General features: G+C 38.1%; 1 protein-coding gene across 5 annotated transcripts in view; it reads right to left on the reverse strand.

Annotated features, from left to right (window-relative positions):
* PDE10A (phosphodiesterase 10A) overlaps positions 1-18899 on the reverse strand; it is a 435545-nt gene that overhangs the window by 256514 nt on the left and 160132 nt on the right. For all 5 annotated transcript variants that reach the window (XR_011974697.1, XM_072643848.1, XM_072643847.1 and 2 more), the window contains one exon: positions 16100-16228. Coding sequence is in view for 4 of the 5 variants with exons in the window: in XM_072643848.1 (XP_072499949.1) it covers positions 16100-16228 (129 nt within the window). In the remaining variant the exon portion in view is untranslated. The remainder of the gene's footprint in view (positions 1-16099; positions 16229-18899) is intronic.

Below are 18899 nucleotides of genomic sequence, written 5' to 3' on the forward strand. Positions count from 1 at the left end.
GAGGGAATGCATTCTGCTTTCCAATACAATGTCTTCTGATCACTGAAAATTGTTAGAGCATTTATGCTCAAGGCAGACACTAAAGTCAGGGTACATACTAATGAAATTCAAATAAATGACTTTGGCATTAGGCCCAGGGTTTTGACTTCTGGCAAAAAGAGTAAACACAGCTGGGTGCTTATAAATTGAAAAGGGCTGAATTCTCTATAGGCTAACAGCTCTCATACTTCATCGACATATATAGTCCAAATCCTGAGACAATTCTGATAAGATCTTAGAATAGAACTGCTCACTAGAAACATTTTAAAATGCACAAGCGTTTTCTTCATTCTACTTCAAGAATAAGCAGAAAATATCCGAGTGGGATTTTTGGGAGGGGGAAATATTTTTTTTAAACTACTTCTTTGCTTCTATATTTCCTCCTTCACTAAGTCTGGTCCCAAGGAAAATATGATTCATAGGATCACAGATTTAAAGCTTGAAGAGGTTGCTTTAGTTTTTTCTCTTGGTATCACAAGGATCTGTGTGTAAGCACACAATGAAATATTTGTTGAACTGAATCTAGTCAGCCTCTAATTTTACAAATACTGTATAGAAGTAGAGTTTGAGTAACTTGGCCACAGTTATGTAAGTAGTAAAGCGAAGGGACTAAAGAAACCATCTAGCCCAACACTATTGGAATAAGTATCTTTTCTGTGACAATCTCAATGAGCTTGAGTGGAAAGGAAGAAGAAATGGTAATTACTTCTGCTTCCCATAAGGAAGAATACATAATCTTTTGAATCATTACATCTTGCGACAACTCTAGTTTTCAATTAGTTTTTTCTTTAGTTTTGCCATTCTCTGATTTTTGCTATTACGGGCCAAACATAATAAATTTAATGCCATCTATATGGGGCAGGACTTGAAATACTAGAAGAATGTCATCCTTTCCCCTTCCTGCAATCTTCTTCTCCACAAGCTATCTGTTAATTTTCATAGAATCTCTGAGTTGAGAGAGAACTCAAAGCTCTAGTCTAAACTAGGTCTGAACAAGAATCCCACTCACAGCATTCTTAATATAATAATTATAATAATAGTTAACATTTATATCGTTCTTACAAAGAACAAGACACTGCACATAAGTGTTTGAAAATATTTACCTCATTTAGTCCTCACAACAACCCTGGGAGATAGATGATGTCATCTCTATTTTACATTTGAGGAAACTGGGCAAAAAGAGGTTAAGTGACTTGCCCAGTGTGATGATAATCAAATTAGGATCTTTTGCTGTTTTTGTTTTACCAAAAGTCCTTCTGATTGAATAATGTGATTAAAGAAGATCTTTCCCACCCATTGATGACCCTGTCCATTGTGGGAAACTTGATTAGGGGACCTGTTTTGTAGGAGGGTCCCAATTACTTTTTGTTTTTCTACTGAGGCACTGGGTCAGAGGGTTATGCCCTCTGGCTCTAAAAAGTGTATAAATACTCCTGAGGGCAAGGTTTTACTTTGGGACTTAGTTTTTACAAGAAGGTTTGAGTGCCATACAAGGACTCTGGGAAACCACTTTAAGAAGCCCCCCAGATTTGAAAACCCAGTGCTTCCCTCTCTGGTAACTGTGGTCATACAGTTGTACCTGACTGTTGAACTGTGGTCAAGCAGAGGAAGCCAGGTCTGTTGATTACTTTGAGATTTACTGGCTGGAAGTGTTTGTTTGCCTAGATGAGGACTCTGGGAAGCCAACGAAGGAGCCCCCTGGCTTTGAAAAACCAGATGTCAGTTCTTCCCTCTCTAGTAACTACGGTTAGACAGCTGGAGTCCAACTGTCTGTTGAATTCAGGCAGAGGGGTCTGTTGATCTTTCGATTTCTCTGTATTTTCTTTGAAGTTCAGAGTGCTGACTCCTCTGAATTAGGTGAATCATATATGTGTTTGGTTAAAGGAATGACATATGCTTAATTAAAGTGATTGTTAACCCATCAAAAGTTGCCTTTCTTTTTATGAATACAGATCAAGGTGCTTACTGTTAAACCCAGGACCACACAGATGTGAGTATCCACAGCTAGATACTTGAACTCAAATCTTTCTAACACCAGGGCTAGCAATCTTTCCACTGTAGACATATTTTCAACTTGAAAACATCAAGCAGGTCTGGGTACTACCTCTCTCAGCTCAAAATGTTAGGAAGTTGTTTGCTTATTCTTTATATCAAAGTCTAAATCTTCCTCTTTGTACATTTATTCTTGTTCCTAATTTTTCCATTCAAGACCAAGTAGAATAATTCCAATCCCTCTTTCATATAAAAGGCCTTCATATAGTTGAGGACATTATGACCCACCTTCTCTGAGTTAAACATCTCTACTTCCTTCAGACAAGCCTCATATGTTATGGTCTCAGTCCCTTTTCAGTCTTGGTTGCTCTTTCCGGGATGCCACCTAACTTATGTCATTTTTAAAATATGGTGTCCAGAAAAGAAGACAATACTTCAGATATGGAACAGGGTTATGGAACCATAATCACCTAGCTCTAGGCACTTTGACTCTTTTACCTGCCTCAATAAACTACTGAGGCACATACGTGAAAGCATATGTAAACCTTTATTTTGCATATTTTTACTATTTTGTACTCTATATCTTTATACGTAGGTAAAACCAAGTTTTACTTAAACATTCTACATTTCTCTGGACAAAGTAATTTAGACTTTTTTATTGTTAAACTTCTAATTTTAGATTTGTTTAATTTCTTATAACTAAAATTTAGTAGGAAAATTATTAAAATTGTAATTGGATAAAACTGTTTACAATATATAACTGGAAATATTGACCTTCTCTCTTGGTAAGGTTCAAACTAATGGTACAATTCTGATTTGAAGTGGCAGGTATACTCTACCCAAGAGAGCCAACTTAAATTCAAAGTCCTCATAAATGAACACTGACATCTTGGTCATCAAAAAGAGAGAAAAGCCAAAATGGGGTGGTTTGAACAGGGAAGTAATCAGCTTAGGCATCTTAATTAAAAGGGGTCTACTCCAAAGTCCTATTAACTATCTTGTGCATCTAAACAGTGGTCTATTTGAAAAAAATATTCCCTGCATCATGGTATGTTGGAGGATACACTGGCTAGTAATAAGAAAGCTCCAATTCCCATACTGGAAGCATGTCTTAAAAAATTAGTACAAGGCAGGGAACAGCAAGATGGGAGCAGGCTCAAATTATCTCGAGTACCCTGAAGGTGATGTCAGTCACTGATGTCCAGTAAAACACTTGATTGTGTATAGTAGAAAGGTCAGAGATACTGTTATGTACCAAATTAAGTGACAAAGCAAGTATAATAGTCTATAAAACCTAAGAATTTTTGGAGATCATTAAACATGGTAGGAATTTCTCATAGTAGGATATACTGTGCCTTCAATGGGCCTATTTTTATCACTGCCAGTCTGTTAGGTGCCCTAGGAACTTCTAATTTAACTGGCTCCTCTCCACTCTAAAAACCAAACTGATAGCTCTAAAGGCATTCAAGGATGATGTGAGTTGTCTGGGTGAAGTAGACCAGTTAGGGACAGGGTTGATCACTGAGCATACTTTCATAGGAATTCTTAAGAAGTCTAAGTCATGAACAGCATACTCATTCAGTCAGACAAGTGTTTCAGATAGGGGCTTCAGTGTCCCTTTTCCAGCAGTAATATTAACAAAAGGTTGAATTGAGGGTAATTTGCTTGAGACCCAGATTATGGATGAGCTGTATCTATTCTGACCACCAACCACTAGATTTTCAAGACTGAGAGAAATGATGGCTCAGGCTTAATACCACTCGAAACATTAGAAACATTCTTCCAAGGCTGAAAAAGTTGGGTTCTAATAGGAAGTTCCAACTCCAGAGGTAGAAAGAAGTGGGCAGAAAGAGGTCCCATGGAACCTTAGGACTTAATGCAATTGGGGTTCCTCAGTGCTCCCAGCTTCATGTATTTTCCCTTTTTCCTACTTCTTGCAGGCCCCACTGTCCTTGGACAGGTTATCCAATTAAGAAGTGTCCTGGCAGGCCACAATTCAAGTAGAGCTCATCTTCAAGCTCTCAGGCCCATTCTATGTGATGAGTCACACATGACTTACCCCTCCCCATTCCCAAACATACAAATCCACCTAAATTGAATGAACTCCCCCAAAGTCCACAACAGAGTTATTAGGAAGCTTCAGAGTTCATTTCATAACCCCAGGACTGGATAAGGCAGAGCCTGAAGCACTTCTACATCCTGGTGCCATAACAAAGAAATGGAAGGTCACCTAGCTGTGCAGAAACCAGTTCATCCTAGGATCCATCAGTTGGTCATAAGAACTGAATAGTTAATGACTGAGGGACCTAAGGTTCCAAAAGAAATCCAAGGCCAATACCCAGAGGAATTTGGTATACTATAGCCCTAACCTGGAGTCATAAACCCTTGAGGTTTCTATTTGTAGGTTATCATCAAATTTCATTTCTGTTGGAACCCTTAAACAAAATTATCTCTGCTGGGCCTAGTGAGGGACAGTCAGGTATAGCCTCACCCAGCAAGTAATGGGTCCTACTTTTCAAGAGGCTGTTAATACCATTTTGGTTCAGAATAGAAGTCTGTAGAGGAGTATATATTAAGCCAAGAAGTTGGGAAATTTCCCTAACAGACCTTTCTGTTGCCCTCTTCCACAGCTTCCCCACCCCCATCTCCGCCCCACCCTCTACATTTTGCAAGATCATTATTACCCTGACATCGTCCAGCATGTCTCCTAATAACCAGCTCAACCTGACTCTAAGGCTAGTCCTTTAATCACTATAGAACAATGTCTCTATAGTTCTCTCAACTAGTTTTATTTAAATAATGTTTTGGAATAATGACTCCCTTTCAGTAATCCAATAAGACTCAGGAGAAAAATAATGCATCTAAGTTAATTGAGATCCACATGTGAAATCATTTAAAATATATTTCTATATTATAAAAAAGCAGAAGGCAGGAAGGCAGGCAGGAAGGGAGGGAGGAGGGAGGGAGGGAGGGAGGGAGGGAGGGAGGGAGGGAGGGAGGGAGGAAGGAAGGAAGGAAGGAAGGAAGGAAGGAAGGAAGGAAGGAAGGAAGGAAGGAAGGAAGGAAGGAAGGAAGGAAGGAGAAACTGTACTTCAGTTTGCACTCACAGTTCTTCAGTTCTGAGAGTTTTTCTTTTCATCCTGAGTCCTTCAGAAGTGATGTGATAACTGTATTGATCAGAGAAGTCAAGCCTTCACAACTGATGATCATTACAACATTGCCGTTATTGTGCACAGTGATCTCCTGATTCTTCTCTCTTCACTTTGGATCAGGTGTTACTATGTTGGGCAATTTTTTTTACCCTGAAATCACACTTCTAGTCATTTCTTATAGCAAAATAGTATTCTACCACAATCATATGCCCCAACTTTGCTCAGCCATTCCCCAAATGATAAGCAGAACCTCAATTCGTAATTCTTTACCACCACAGCAAAAAAAAAAAACACAAAAAACTGCTATAAATATTTTTGCACATGTAAGTCCTTTTCCTTTGACCTCTTTAGAGTACAGTCCTAGCAGTAGTATTTCTGGATCTAAGGGTATGCACAGTTTTATAGCCCTTTGGGCATGGTCTGATATTATTCTCCATAATGGTTACACCAGTTCACTATTCCAGCAACAATTCATTAATGTACCTATTTTCCCTCCGTCTCTCTAGCATTTGTCATTTCTGATAGGTGTGAGGGGGTATCTCTGAGTTATTTTAATTTGCCTTTCCCTAATAATGATTTAGAGCATTTTTTCAGATGACTACAGATAGCTCTGATTTCTTCTCCTAAAAACTGCCCTTTCATATCCTTTGACCATTTATCAACTGGAGAATAGCTCTTATTTTTATAAATTTGACTCACTTCCCTATATATTTGAGAAATGGGCCTTAATCAGAGAAACTTGCTATAAAAATGTTGTGTCTAGTAAAGTGTCTATGGCACAATTTAGCAAAATGTAGCTTCCCTGATTATCTCTTTCAATCAGGTTTAATTCTACTTTTGCTTTGTCAGAGATAAGATTGCCACCTCTGCTCTCTTCACCTTCATTTCTGCTATGTGTGTGTCTTTCGGTCCTGTGTCTCTTGTACACAACATACTGTTAGATTCTGATTTCAAATCCATTCTGTTATCCAGTTCTATTTTATGGATTAGCTCATCTTAGTCACATTCACATTATCATCATTTCCAGTCTGTCATTTTCTGTCTCTCTTTCTGTCCTATCTCTCCTCAAGTTTCTTTTGCGTCTTACCAATGTTGTCCTCTAATCAGTCCTCCCCTTTATAATTTATCCCCATATCTTCCCCTCCTATTTCCCTTTTGGGTGAGATAGATTTCTATGTGTGTATATACATGCATACATGCATACATACATATATATATAACATATTTTAGATATGTAAGTATAAAAACATATATATAAATATATATTTTCTTTCATTCTTCTCTCCTTGAACCCATGCTGATAAGAGTGTGGTCCAAGCATTGCCTACCTCTCTCCCACCCCGTTTTCCTCACCACAATAAAAGCTCTTCCTTGTGCACCACCTTTATATAAGAACACTTGTCCTATTCTATTTCTCCCTTTCTCCTTCTCCAAGTACATCCCTCTTTCTCACCGATTCTATTTGGTTTTTTTTGGAGATCATCTCAACATAATGACTCATACCTGTTCCCTCTGTGCAAACTCCTTCTAACTACCCAAATAATGATGAAGTTCCAAGAGTTTACATGTATTCTTCTTCCATATTAGAATGTAAAAAGCTGAAATTCATTTGATTCCCTTATGATTATTCTTTCATGTTTATGTTTTTATACTTCTCTTGAGGCTTCTGTTTGAATGTCAAATTTTCTATTCAGTTTTGGTCTTTTCATCAGTGATGCTTGTAAGTCTTCTATCTCATTAAGCATCCACTTATTTCCTTGAAGGATAATACTGAGTTTTGCTGGATAGGTTATGTTTGATTGTAATCTTAGCTTCTTTGCCATTTGGCATATCATATTCTGAGCCCTACACTACTTTAATATAGAAGCTGGCAAGTCTTATGTGAACCTGTGACCCCACAATATTTGAATCTTTTTTTTTTTCCTGACAGCTTGCAATAGCTTATCTTTGACCTGAGAGCTCTGGAATTTGGCTATCATATTTCTGGAAGTTTTCATGTTGGAATCTCTTTCAGATGGTGATTGGCAGATTCTTTCCATTTCTAGTTTACCCTTTAGATCTAAGATAACTGAGCAGCTTTCCTTGATCATTTCTTGCAATATGATGTCTAGGCTCTTTTTTTTATCATGGCTTTCAGGTAGTCCAATAATTCTTAAATTCTCTCTCCTTAATTTATTTTCTTATTTGTTTTTCCAATAAGATACTTAACATTCTCCATTTTTAAAAATTCTTTTGACTTCGTTTTAATTTTTTTTTGAAGTTGCATAGAAGCCTTAGCTTCCACTTACTCAATAAATCACTTTTTTTCAGTGAATTTTTGTACTTACTTTTCTATTTGATCTATTCTGCTTTTAAGAAGTTCTTTTCTTCAGTGAATTTCTGTACCTCTATCACCATTAGGCCAATTTTTTTTACATGAGATAATAATATTTTGGTGCCTCCTTTACCAAGTTGTTAACTCTCCTATTATAACTTTCCTGCATTACTTTCATTGCTTTTCCTAATTTTTCAATTCTCTACCAGGCATCTCTTTAATTCTTCTAGGGATTCTTGCCTGCCTTGGACCCAATTAGTATTTTTCTTTAAGGCTTTGCTTGTGGCTTTTTGCACATTGTCCCCTTCCTCTGATTTTATGTTTTGGTCTCCTCTGGTACTGTAGTCATTTTTCATGGTCAAATTCTTTATTTGTTCTTTACTCATTTCCCTATCCTATTTCTTTACTTTGAACTTTATGGGGATGGGGAGGCACTATGCCAACCTTCAGATTTCTTTTTCAGAGTGGGTTTTGGGGTTCTGTTTCCAACTTTGGGGGTGCTTCCAAGGTGATTTTATCCTAAGAGAGGTGTGACTCTGTTAGTCTCTGCTCTGGTCTTGACCCAGGAAAGGTCCCTGATCTCCTGAAACAGCATTGATTCTGTAGAGCTCAGCTTTCATTAATAGTCCAATTGCTATGGCCATGCATTACTACTGAAAAAACTACAGCTTTGGCTAAATGGCTCTTTGTCGATAAGGTAAGGTCTTTGCTTTTTAGTATGCTGTCCAGATTTGTCATAGCTTCCTTTCTAAGGAGCAAGTGCTTTTTAATTTCATGGCTGCAATCACTGTTTGCAGTGATCTTTTAGCCAAAGAATATAAAATCTGATACTGGTTCCTCTTCATCTATTTGCCAGGAAGTTATGGGACCAGTTGTCATAATCTTAAGCTTATTTTTTAAATGTTAAGCTTCAAGCCCACTTTTACATTCTCCTCTTTAACTCTCATCAAGAGGCTTAATTCTTCTTTACCTTCTGCAATAACAGTGGTATCATCTGCATATCTGAGATGATTGATATTTCGCCTGGCAACCATAATTTTAACTTTCAATTTGTCCAGCCTGGCATTTCAGGTGATGTACTCCGCATATAAGTTAAATAAAGTGTCATAGTCCTTTCCCAATCTTAAACCAATCAGTTGTTCCACATTCAATTCTAGCTGTTGCTTCTTGACCCATATACAGGTTCCTCAGGAGATAAGTAAGATGATCTGGTGCTCCTATCTCTTTGAGGACTTTTCACATTTTGTTGTGATCCGCACAGTCACAGACTTCAGTGTAGTCAAAGCAAAAGTAGATTTTTTTTTTTCTGGAACTCCCTTCCTTTATCCATAATCCAGAGAATGTTGACTCTGGTCTCTTGTTCATCTGCCTCTTTGAAAACCAGTCTGTTCTTGGTAATTCTTGGTTCACATATTGCTGAGGCCTCCTTACTGAATCTTAAGCATAACCTTCCTGGTGTGTGAAATGAGTCCAATTGTTTGGCAATTAGAACATTCTTTGGTACTGTCCTTCTTTTAGGATTATGACATAAACTGTTCCTTTCCAATCTAGTATCCACTGTTAAGTTTTCCAAATTTCCTGGTGTACTAAGTGTAAGCAGTTTAACAGCACCATCTTTTAGCATTTTAAATGGATCAACTGGAATCTCATCACCTCCATAAGCCAATCAATGTAAACTCCAGGATGTCTTGTTCTAGGTCAGTAACCACAACATCATGGTTATCAGTGATGTTAAGATCTGTCTTATAGAGGTCTGTATATTCTGCCTGTTTCTTGAATACCTCTACTTCTGTAGGTCCCTACCATTTAAATTTTTTATTCTGCCCACTTTTGCATGAAATGTTCCCTAGATATCTCTAATTTTCTTGAAGAGATCTCTTCTTTCCCTGCTAATATTTTCTTCTATTTCTTTTCATTGATCATTTAAGAAAATCTTCTCATCTCTCCATGCTATTTTCTGAAATTCTACATTCAGTTCGGTCTACCTTTAACTTTCATATTTACCTTTGACTTTCCTTCTTTTCTAAGCTTTTGTAAAGCCTCATCCAACAGCCATTTTGTTTCCTTGCTCTTCTTTTTCTTTGGGATGTGATTTTGTTGCTGCTGCTTTCTATATAATACTGTGAACCTCTGTTTATAGTTCTTCGTATTCTATCTAGCAACTCAAATCCCTTAAATTCATTTATCATCTCCAATTCATATTCATAAGGGATATTACTTAAATCATACGTACATACTCTCATGTTTTTCCCTACTTTCTTCAATTTAAGCCTAAATTTTGTAACAAGAAGCTCACGATCTGAGCCACAGTAAGCTCCAGGTCTTGTTTTAACTGACTGTATAAAGTTTCTCCATCCTTGTTTGCAAAACATATAATCAATCTGATTTCAGTGTTGACCACCTCATGATGTCCACATATAGAGTTGCCTTTTGAATTACCGAAAAAGATGTTTGCTATTACCAGTGAGTTATCTTGACCAAACTCTTATTTGTCTCTGTCTCTGCCTTGCTTCATTTTGTACTCCAAGGCCATGCCCATTATTCCAATTATCTTTTGATTTCCTAATTTAGCATTCACTTTTTTTTTCCAATAATTATTGGCTCCTAACATTAGGACAGCAATTCTTGGTTGGCATAGAGTTGTCAGACTGTTTTTTGTCGAGTTATGTGATTTACAAGCGTAATTGCTCCTTTAAATGTGCTAAAGAATTTTCTGCATCCTTCTAGACTAAGAGAAAAATGGGAAATATAAAGATGTGCCCCCATCTTATAAATTAGTGAAACATGAAGAATAATCTTTCCCTTCCCTTTCAAACTGCAGGGCAGGAGACCATCTGAATGAAATCACATGCTTCATTTCACCTAAATTATCCCTCCACCACTAAGAATCTATAGGCATGTGATTCCTATCCAATTACATGAAAAAAAATAACAATGTCAAAACAACAACAACAACAACAACTTCCCTGAACCCCAAGGACTCAATTGTTACTCATCAAGTGACTGATAGTTTCAAAGATCTCAAATTCTCTAACCTTAGAAAGTAGTCTTAATTTTTCTGGGGAATGAGGATGATTCATGAAGGACTCTAATCAGAAATTCAGGTATCACACAAGGTTGACTGAGCAAAGGCTATCAAATTCAAGTTTCCTTTCTTCTGTATCTTCTGTTATCACTCTGGTAAAGAGCCCTCTTCTAAGAGAGCCCTCTTCTCACTGCCAATTTTATACTTTAAAGAATTAGGTAACAAAGCATTACTAGAGCTTCTTGGAGCCACAGGGAAGTGTTGGGTGGAACAGGTAAAAAGGGCTCAGCAACCATCACAATGGACTTGAATACACCCTACACCCCAATGACTTCATTGTGTATGCCTGTGAACCCTGGACAGTATACCAGCACCATGCCAGGAAACTGAATCACTTCCATTTGAATTTTCTTAAGAAGATTCTGAAGATCACTTGATAGGATAAGGTACCTGAGGTCTTTAACTAAATTGCCAAGCATTCAAACTCTGCTTCAGAAAACACAACTCCCATGGTCTGGCCACACTGTTCACGTACAAAATTTATGCTTACCAAAAAGACGGTTTTATGGATTGTGTTCATCCTTCATTGCCCAAGAAGACCACGCCATCAGAGAAATGATGGCATGACTTGCACTTGACTTTGTTTGGAGTGAGGAAGGGCTATGCAGGTCACCAGCCTCATTTCTCCTGCAGAGCCATCTGAATGAAGTGACCTGCTATTCCTCAGGATGACTGGAGAAGACCCAGGATGCACTGGGAGATCTTGGGCCCTTTAGGACAAAGTGTTTGCAGGTACTCACTTAGGGTGAGGCAAGGCACATTCGAAGAGAAAAGAGGAGAGGAGAGTCTCAAGTCAACTGGGCAGCTTTTGGTCATCCAAATTTACCTTCCTTTGGAGAGGAGAAGGAAGGGGAGGGGGAGGCAGACAGGAGAGGAGGAGTTGAGTTGAGATGCCCAACTAGCTGGGGTCCCCATTCAGCCCAACTAGCTGGGTCCCCATTCAGCCAGCTGCATCTACTCCCAGGATTGTGTTCATCCTTCATTGCTGAAGAAGACCATGCCATCAGAGAAATGATGACATGACTTGCACCTGACTTTGTTTGGAGCGAGGGAGGGCTGTACAGGTCACCAGCCTCACTTCTTCCCCTGTTTTATGGAGAACTCACACAGGGTAAGTGTTCACATGGTGGTCAAAGAAACGATACAAGGACACTCTCAAAGTCTCTCTCAAGAACTTTGGAATTGATGTGTGATGTGACACACTGGCACAGGACTGTTTGGCATGGTGTACCCAAATCAGAGAAGGTGCTGTGCTCTTTGAGCAAAGCAGAACTGAAACAGCTCAAAGGAAACACAGGATGTGCAAATTCAGAGTAGCCACCCCAAATGTTCACATAGACTATTTATACCAGACCTGTGTAGAGCATTCTGAGCTCCTATTGGTGTGATCCATCAAAGTCTGACACATTAAAACTTGACTCTAGCATAATAATGTTATTTTGATCCTCGATCCTCTCTGACAGCAAAGGACAACAATAATAAAGCATTAAGAGCCTGTATACTCTATAATGATACAGTTTTGTTATCTCTGTCTCTCCACATAGAAGCATTGGAAGGGCTGTGTAACTAAATCAAAATGAAGTTCAACCAGGAAAACAACAATCAATCAATTCACAAGTATTTATTAAGCAACTTCCTGTGGGCTAAATCCTATACTATTCTGAGCAGGGAGAGACAAGAAAAAGCTGAAACAATCCCAGCCCTCAAGGAGCTTATATTCTAATAAGTGAGATCATATATATGTAAATAGGTATGTAAAGATATAGCTGAGTAGATACTAAGCAAACTAAAATTATTTGCTAGGTAGCACACTTCTAATGACTAAGGTGCCCCCTTCCCTCACCACATGGGTTAATCAAGGTTATCCTAGAAAGGCAACAAAGCTGTCCTTAGGATTTGATTGGCTAAGAGAGCCAGAGCTCAAGCATCCCTGAGCATGTTTATACTGAGCGACTTCACCAATGGACATAAAGAGGCCCATGCATGTCTAAATAACAATACTGTTGAAGTCACTATAATCTACTCTTCTAACCAGAGGAATTTTCATGATGAGGGGAGCTGCATCTACCCAAGCTGCATCCAGGCTTTCTCCTTGTAGAGTAACCCACCTATGCTATAGGAAAACAAACCTCCTTTTGTTAACTGTTGAATGATCTACACAACAGTAAGCCTTAATTAACAGGGTACCAGCTTGACTAATTTGCCTATTGCAAAAAGTAAAGTATAAGCAGCTAGGAGGACCAGAAAAGGTATTTTTCAAAATGTGGAATTTGAGCAGTCTTGAAGGAAGCCAGGGACCTCTAGGATATGAAGGTGAAGGAGAAGTACATTCTGGACATTGGGGACACTGAGTGCAAAGGCAAAGAGGTAGGAGATGGGGTATCATGTATAAAGAATAAGAAGTCAGCCAGCTTGGCTGGAGTATGTAGAAAGAAGATGATTATTTTTAAGAAGACTTCAAAGAAATAAGGGCTTATGTCATAAAGTGTATTAAATGCCAAACATGGCATTTAGAGCTGATCCTAGAGTAACTGAACTTATACTGAGCAGGGAGATGTCAGCCTTGTGTTTTAGGAAAATCACTGTGTCGACTGGAATGAGGATCGTATAGGGGATGGGTTTTGGAGTACAGACAAAGGGTGGTGGCTATTTGAGTAGGGGAAAAGAGATGTTGTGCTGAAAGCAAAGAACAAACTTTGGCTTCAAAGTGCTTTACAACCTATCTACAATCTTACCTTCCCAGCCTCTCTGTACCTTAATTCCCGTCATGTATTCCTTAGTTCTGAAAAAACTTTTACTTTTTCTTGTGCAACCAGCCTGCCATGTCCCAATTCCACGCCTTTGCCTGGAGTATACGCTCTCATGGAATCTGCCTAGCTTCTTTTAAATCCTAACTCAAGCTCTTTTTCCTTCATGAGACCTTTTCTAATTCCCCCAGCTCCCAGTGCCTCTCTATCAAAGCTGCCTTGTATTTAGTTTGTACGTATTTAATATATTTGCTTATAAAGCTACAAATTGTCTCTGAGGCAGACACAACTAAAATGACTAAATAACAACAAGCTAAGATAAAATCTATTTCACTTTTATGTTTTTATGCTCTATAGTCCTTAGTTCAGTGCCTGGTATATAGAGTAAGCACTTAAGAAATTCTTGTTGATTAGCTGATTGATATGTATTTTATTATAACAGATTTTTATAAATTCCAGAAATAAATGAGCATTTATAAATGGAAATAGCATAAACTAAACCATATGTTTCTTAACACTAAAGGTATATTCCCCTAAAATGCATGGAAATAAAATTTATATGAATCATATTTTATTACCTCCATTGACTTACATTCTAATTATAGAGGTACTTAAAATAGCACAAGAACAAGAGTCAGAAAATATAAATTCTGCCTCTGATGTAGTATCCAATCAGCTTCATGGCCTTAAGAAAGTTATATGACATCCTTGGATCTCATTATTCTCATCTGTGAAATGAAGGTAATTCCTGCTTTAGCCAGCTCACAGGGCAATGCCAGAAGATTATAAATGTGGAGGATAAAATGAGATTAAAAATGACATAGGTGCCACGCTATCAGAGGCCTTAGAGATCATCTAATCCAACCCACCTTATTCTACAAATGACACAATGGTGGTCCACAAATAATAAGGGGCAGTGAGAGCCACAATTAGCACCTGAATCCAAAACAGGGGCTCCTTTCACTACACCACATTATACTCTGGAAGTACTTGGAAGTTTAACAAGTGATATTCAAATACATAGTTTAAGGTATTGCTGCTGTTCAATTCAAATAGGATGTTAACCCTTTACCTCTAATTTTCTCCACAGAGGAAGAAACAAATATTTGGAAGTGAGAAATCAAATATCTGTCTCTGCCTTCTCCTTTTTCACTTCAGGTCAGATGAAAACAGGGCCATTGCTCTGAGATGGTAATGCCATATGGCTGACAATGAGCTCAGATGGTACATGGAGATGTTGAGGAACAGATCAATGTGCCATCCTAGTATACAACACACAAAAGGATTTTTGGTGTATTTTTTGGCTTGTTATTTGCAGGGTGCACTGCCTCAGGTAACAACATATACAAAGAAATAGTATGCCTAACACTTAAAAACAATGAACAAAATCAGGTTTAAGACTCATTACATATCACAAAATAGTCACCTCAAACACATCATCAGGTAGGATTACATGAGATTTTGTTTTTTTCCCTAGATTTCATTGTACAACAATGCTTTCTATCTGTTTGCATGAGCTTGCTTCCCGAAGTAATGGACATAAGGAACTGGGGGTACCACCTCTCAACTTCAGAGAATATGAAGACATTTGCCAACCGTTTCCATTTTAGCGTTTGTCTTTTTTATTGGCTGTAGAAGTAGAATTGTGTGTGCATACAAAGACTCCAACAGAAGCAGTTCATTTTTCTTTCCTGTCTGGTTGGATCCAAGTGAGAAATTAAGAACTTCTATAAGCCTCCTGGTGGAAAGAAAGAGGAAGCACTAGTGGCCCATCCTCCCTACTAAAGTCAGTATGAAACCATCAGCATATGCCTAAGTGAAGCAGTTTTGTAGATACAACAACCTATGAATCTGTGAGCCTCCAAAGGTCAGGAGACCTGCAAATGGTCCAGAACAGGGTTCCCTACCAGAGTTTGTTACCAACGCAGACCTGGAGAACAAACTGCAGACAACAGACTATGCCATGTTTGGAAGTGGAATGAATGCTCTCTGGCAAATGCTTTAAGTTTGAGACCATTCTCCCCAGAGCTTAGGGTAGCCCTGAGGGCTATAGGAACTGGTGTCTCCAGTTTGAGGGCATGGTCTAACTTTTGTCTTTGATATACCTTCCCAGCATCCATCCCTTCATCAAAGCTGACTGATGTAAACTATTTAAATGAAACTGGAGTCTTCATCCCTGATAACTGACATTGAGGAGAACTTGAGGTGACAGAATCTCACAACTCTGTGAGAAGACCCTTAGAAAGCTCCCCCTCGAGGGACCCAATTCACTGGTGAGAATTGAGATTAAGGTCCACAAGAGTTTACAAGTGATACAAAAGGATTATAAACTTTAGAGCTAGAAAAATAGATTAGAGTTTACCTATTCCAATCCCCTAATTTTACATATAAGGAAAATGAGCCCTCAAGGAGTGAACTGGTTTACCCAGTGTCAAAAAGGCAGTAAGCAGCAGTGTCAGAATTCAAACCCAACTTTTCTAACTTGAAATGTAGTGCTTGCTTTTCCCAACACACCACACTATATTTCCATGACTGAACTAATTTTTTCTAAAGTTTAACAGCTTCATTCAAAAAAAAAAAATAACCCTGATTTGATGTGTAAGTAGCTGTTCAAAACTATTTGTACATAAGTAGGTTTATTTTGTGGTATGAGCCTTATGGTAAGTATATGCAGTGGAGGTCTCTTCTTTTGCAATGTCAGCAAAACGAAAACAAGACAATGCTTGTTCTATTTGAATAATTTCCCATTCAATCTTACGCCAAATCTTACCTTCCTGTTTGTTGGTTTTCCTCTTCAGCCATTTTTCAACTGTCTCAGCACTTACACTTTCAGAAACAAATTCATCAAGTACCTGGGGGTGAAGAGAAAGATAGGCCTTCACTTTTTCATCTGTAAGACCTGAAAGAAAGCAGAAAAAAAGAATGAGATTTACACCTATACCATTACTGGGATAAGATTAAGGGATACTCTGACTATTGCTAGGACCATGACAACATATTATAGAAAATTTGAGAAAGAAGAGGAGCTCGTGCATCCAAAAACACAACTGACAACACACACACACACACACACACACACACACACACACACACACAGTTTTTATCAGGTAATTTCCCAGTTTCAACAATATTTCACAACCTAGCTCAAAACGACTCTCAGGAAATGGAGCTTCAGTTAAGTGAAGAGAAGCCAAGAATCTTAAGAGGTGGAGGCAAATAGAAAGTACATTCCAGGCATACGAAAAGAATGAAGGCATGAAGATGGGATACAAAAGAAAAGAACTTAGTGACCAAAAAATCATTTATGCTTATAAAGCACTTTAAACCTCTTGGGGTAAATGTATAGCTCTCAAACCACACTATCAGAGTACTAGAACTTAGTAAGCAAAGTTAGAGGAAACTCATCAATGGTAAGAAACTTTATATGAAACCCACCTATGAGGTTAATTGAACTAGTATAGCTCACCCTTCTTCTTCCTTCCTTTCCAGTAACTACTAATACTTCCAGTCTACAGCTTATTTCAGATCCCATCTGAGCATCCAGAATGATGCTTGACTTAAGGGTCGTGGATTTTACAAGCTCTAAAATCAAGTTTTTTGACTGAGGCACACTTGACAACGAACAGAAAAAGCACTGGAAAGTGTACAAAATTTCTTACCACAATTTCATGAGTTAATAGATTATTGTTGAAAACAAGGTTCTGGAAGGAAAAGTGACTTGCCCATCATTCTCTGGTTATTTAGTTCCTGAGGCAGGATATGAAAGCAGGTCTCATGACCCCAGAGCCTGAAATTTCCCTGTTAGAGGCTTGTAACACTTCACCCTCTTCAGCACCCATTGTGTTACAAAAACAACGGCCAACAAACAGATCCTCAAATATGACATTTCATCTCTCACCTCCACCTACAACTACAAGAGGTAGTCTCCCACCCTGACCTCCAGATGTCAATGCCTGCCTCTCTCAGACTGCCTTGTATCTACCCAGTATACGCCTTGTATTGCTTTCAACTTTCTCCCACTAAACTTTTGTCATTCACTATTTCTCTAGCCCAGTATCCAGCACACAAGAAACACTGAAAATATTTGTTGACTGTTGGGCACCACATCACTTCTCAATTAAGTCTCTTAAGGACTGACAATTTATACTTCTGTATGTGTTTCCATAGGTAGAAGGAAGGCATGCATGCTAATGCTATTCTGCATATAAAACCCCACACTCATAAAACTGCAACCACAGCAGGACTAACGTAACATAGTTATGATCATTGTTCATCATAGCTCCTACTCATTATTATCCCAGTGAATTATTTCAATGTAACTACTCTCATAAGAGATAGTTAAATGAAAAAGGCAACAGATTATTTATTATAAGAAGAAGACAAGGGAATAACAAAAGGACATGCTTCCTGATGGCTCAAGAGAATAACGTGCATGTTTTCACAATGAGAAAACTTGAAAGATTCAAGTGTTAATTAGTTCTGTTGGGGACCGAAGTCACAACTGCAGCAACTGTTTGGCTTCATCATTTCATCGTAAATCCAAACTATGTCTCTCAATGCAACCAGCACTTAAACTGTCTATTTAAAACCATCTACTCAACAGTTATACAAAGGAGCAAACAAATGAGAAGCTTATATTCATTCCACACAAGAAAGCCCCAATAGCATAAAATTCAATCTGAGAAATTCTACAAGTAGTTAGAAATTAATCAGTTCATTAAGTAAGTCTATTCTCCCGGAAAATCAAGTAAAGGATATTGTTAAAGGGATAATAAATTTAACCTTAAGATAAAGAGCTTATAAAATAAAGTTTTTCTTTGATTTTCACATCTGCTATATTTGAATGTGCTGAATTCCTCCTCCTTGAAATTGTCCTCCCCATTCCCTTTTCCCTTAGATAATGTTACACCATCAGACCATTCTGAAGGTAACTTCTGTTTCGAGGTCTTCCTCTTTTCATGCAGAATCTGGTGTGTATTTATTCTTTTCTCTCCACATTCTCCCTAACAATTCCATCCATTTTTTTCACTTCAGCTATCACCTTTATAAAGATGACTCCCAAATCTACATCCCTGTTCTGCCAAACTTCAATCCCATAGTTCAACAGCCTATTGGATGTTCCAACAACAAATTTAACATGTCCAGAACCAAATACAGTCATTGTTGGTTTTTTCCTTCCTGGCTTCCCTGTTCTCAACATTATCCCAGTCACCTAGAATTATAACTTGGAATTATCTTTTACTTATTTCTCTCCATCTCCTTTATCATCCATCGAATTCTACCAAAAAAAATATTCGGGACCTATTATATAGAAGATATTCAGCTAGTCCTGTCTATCATTTTCTCCCTTAAATACTTCTTTCATATTCCCTATCAAATCCTAGGCACTCTACTCTTCAAAAACTCCTACTGCAAACTGGTTTCATGGCATCCATCTCACTTTTTCTCTAATTCCACTCCCTCTGGAGTATCATTGTACTATTAAAAAAAAAAAAACTTTCAGTGACCAACTAACGTGAAATTTTAATCTTCTGCCTTGTTTTCAAAGTGGCCTTTTTTTAAAGTAATTC

The sequence above is a fragment of the Notamacropus eugenii genome, chromosome 2, assembly GCF_028372415.1.
Source record: "Notamacropus eugenii isolate mMacEug1 chromosome 2, mMacEug1.pri_v2, whole genome shotgun sequence".
Taxonomy (NCBI): domain Eukaryota; kingdom Metazoa; phylum Chordata; class Mammalia; order Diprotodontia; family Macropodidae; genus Notamacropus; species Notamacropus eugenii.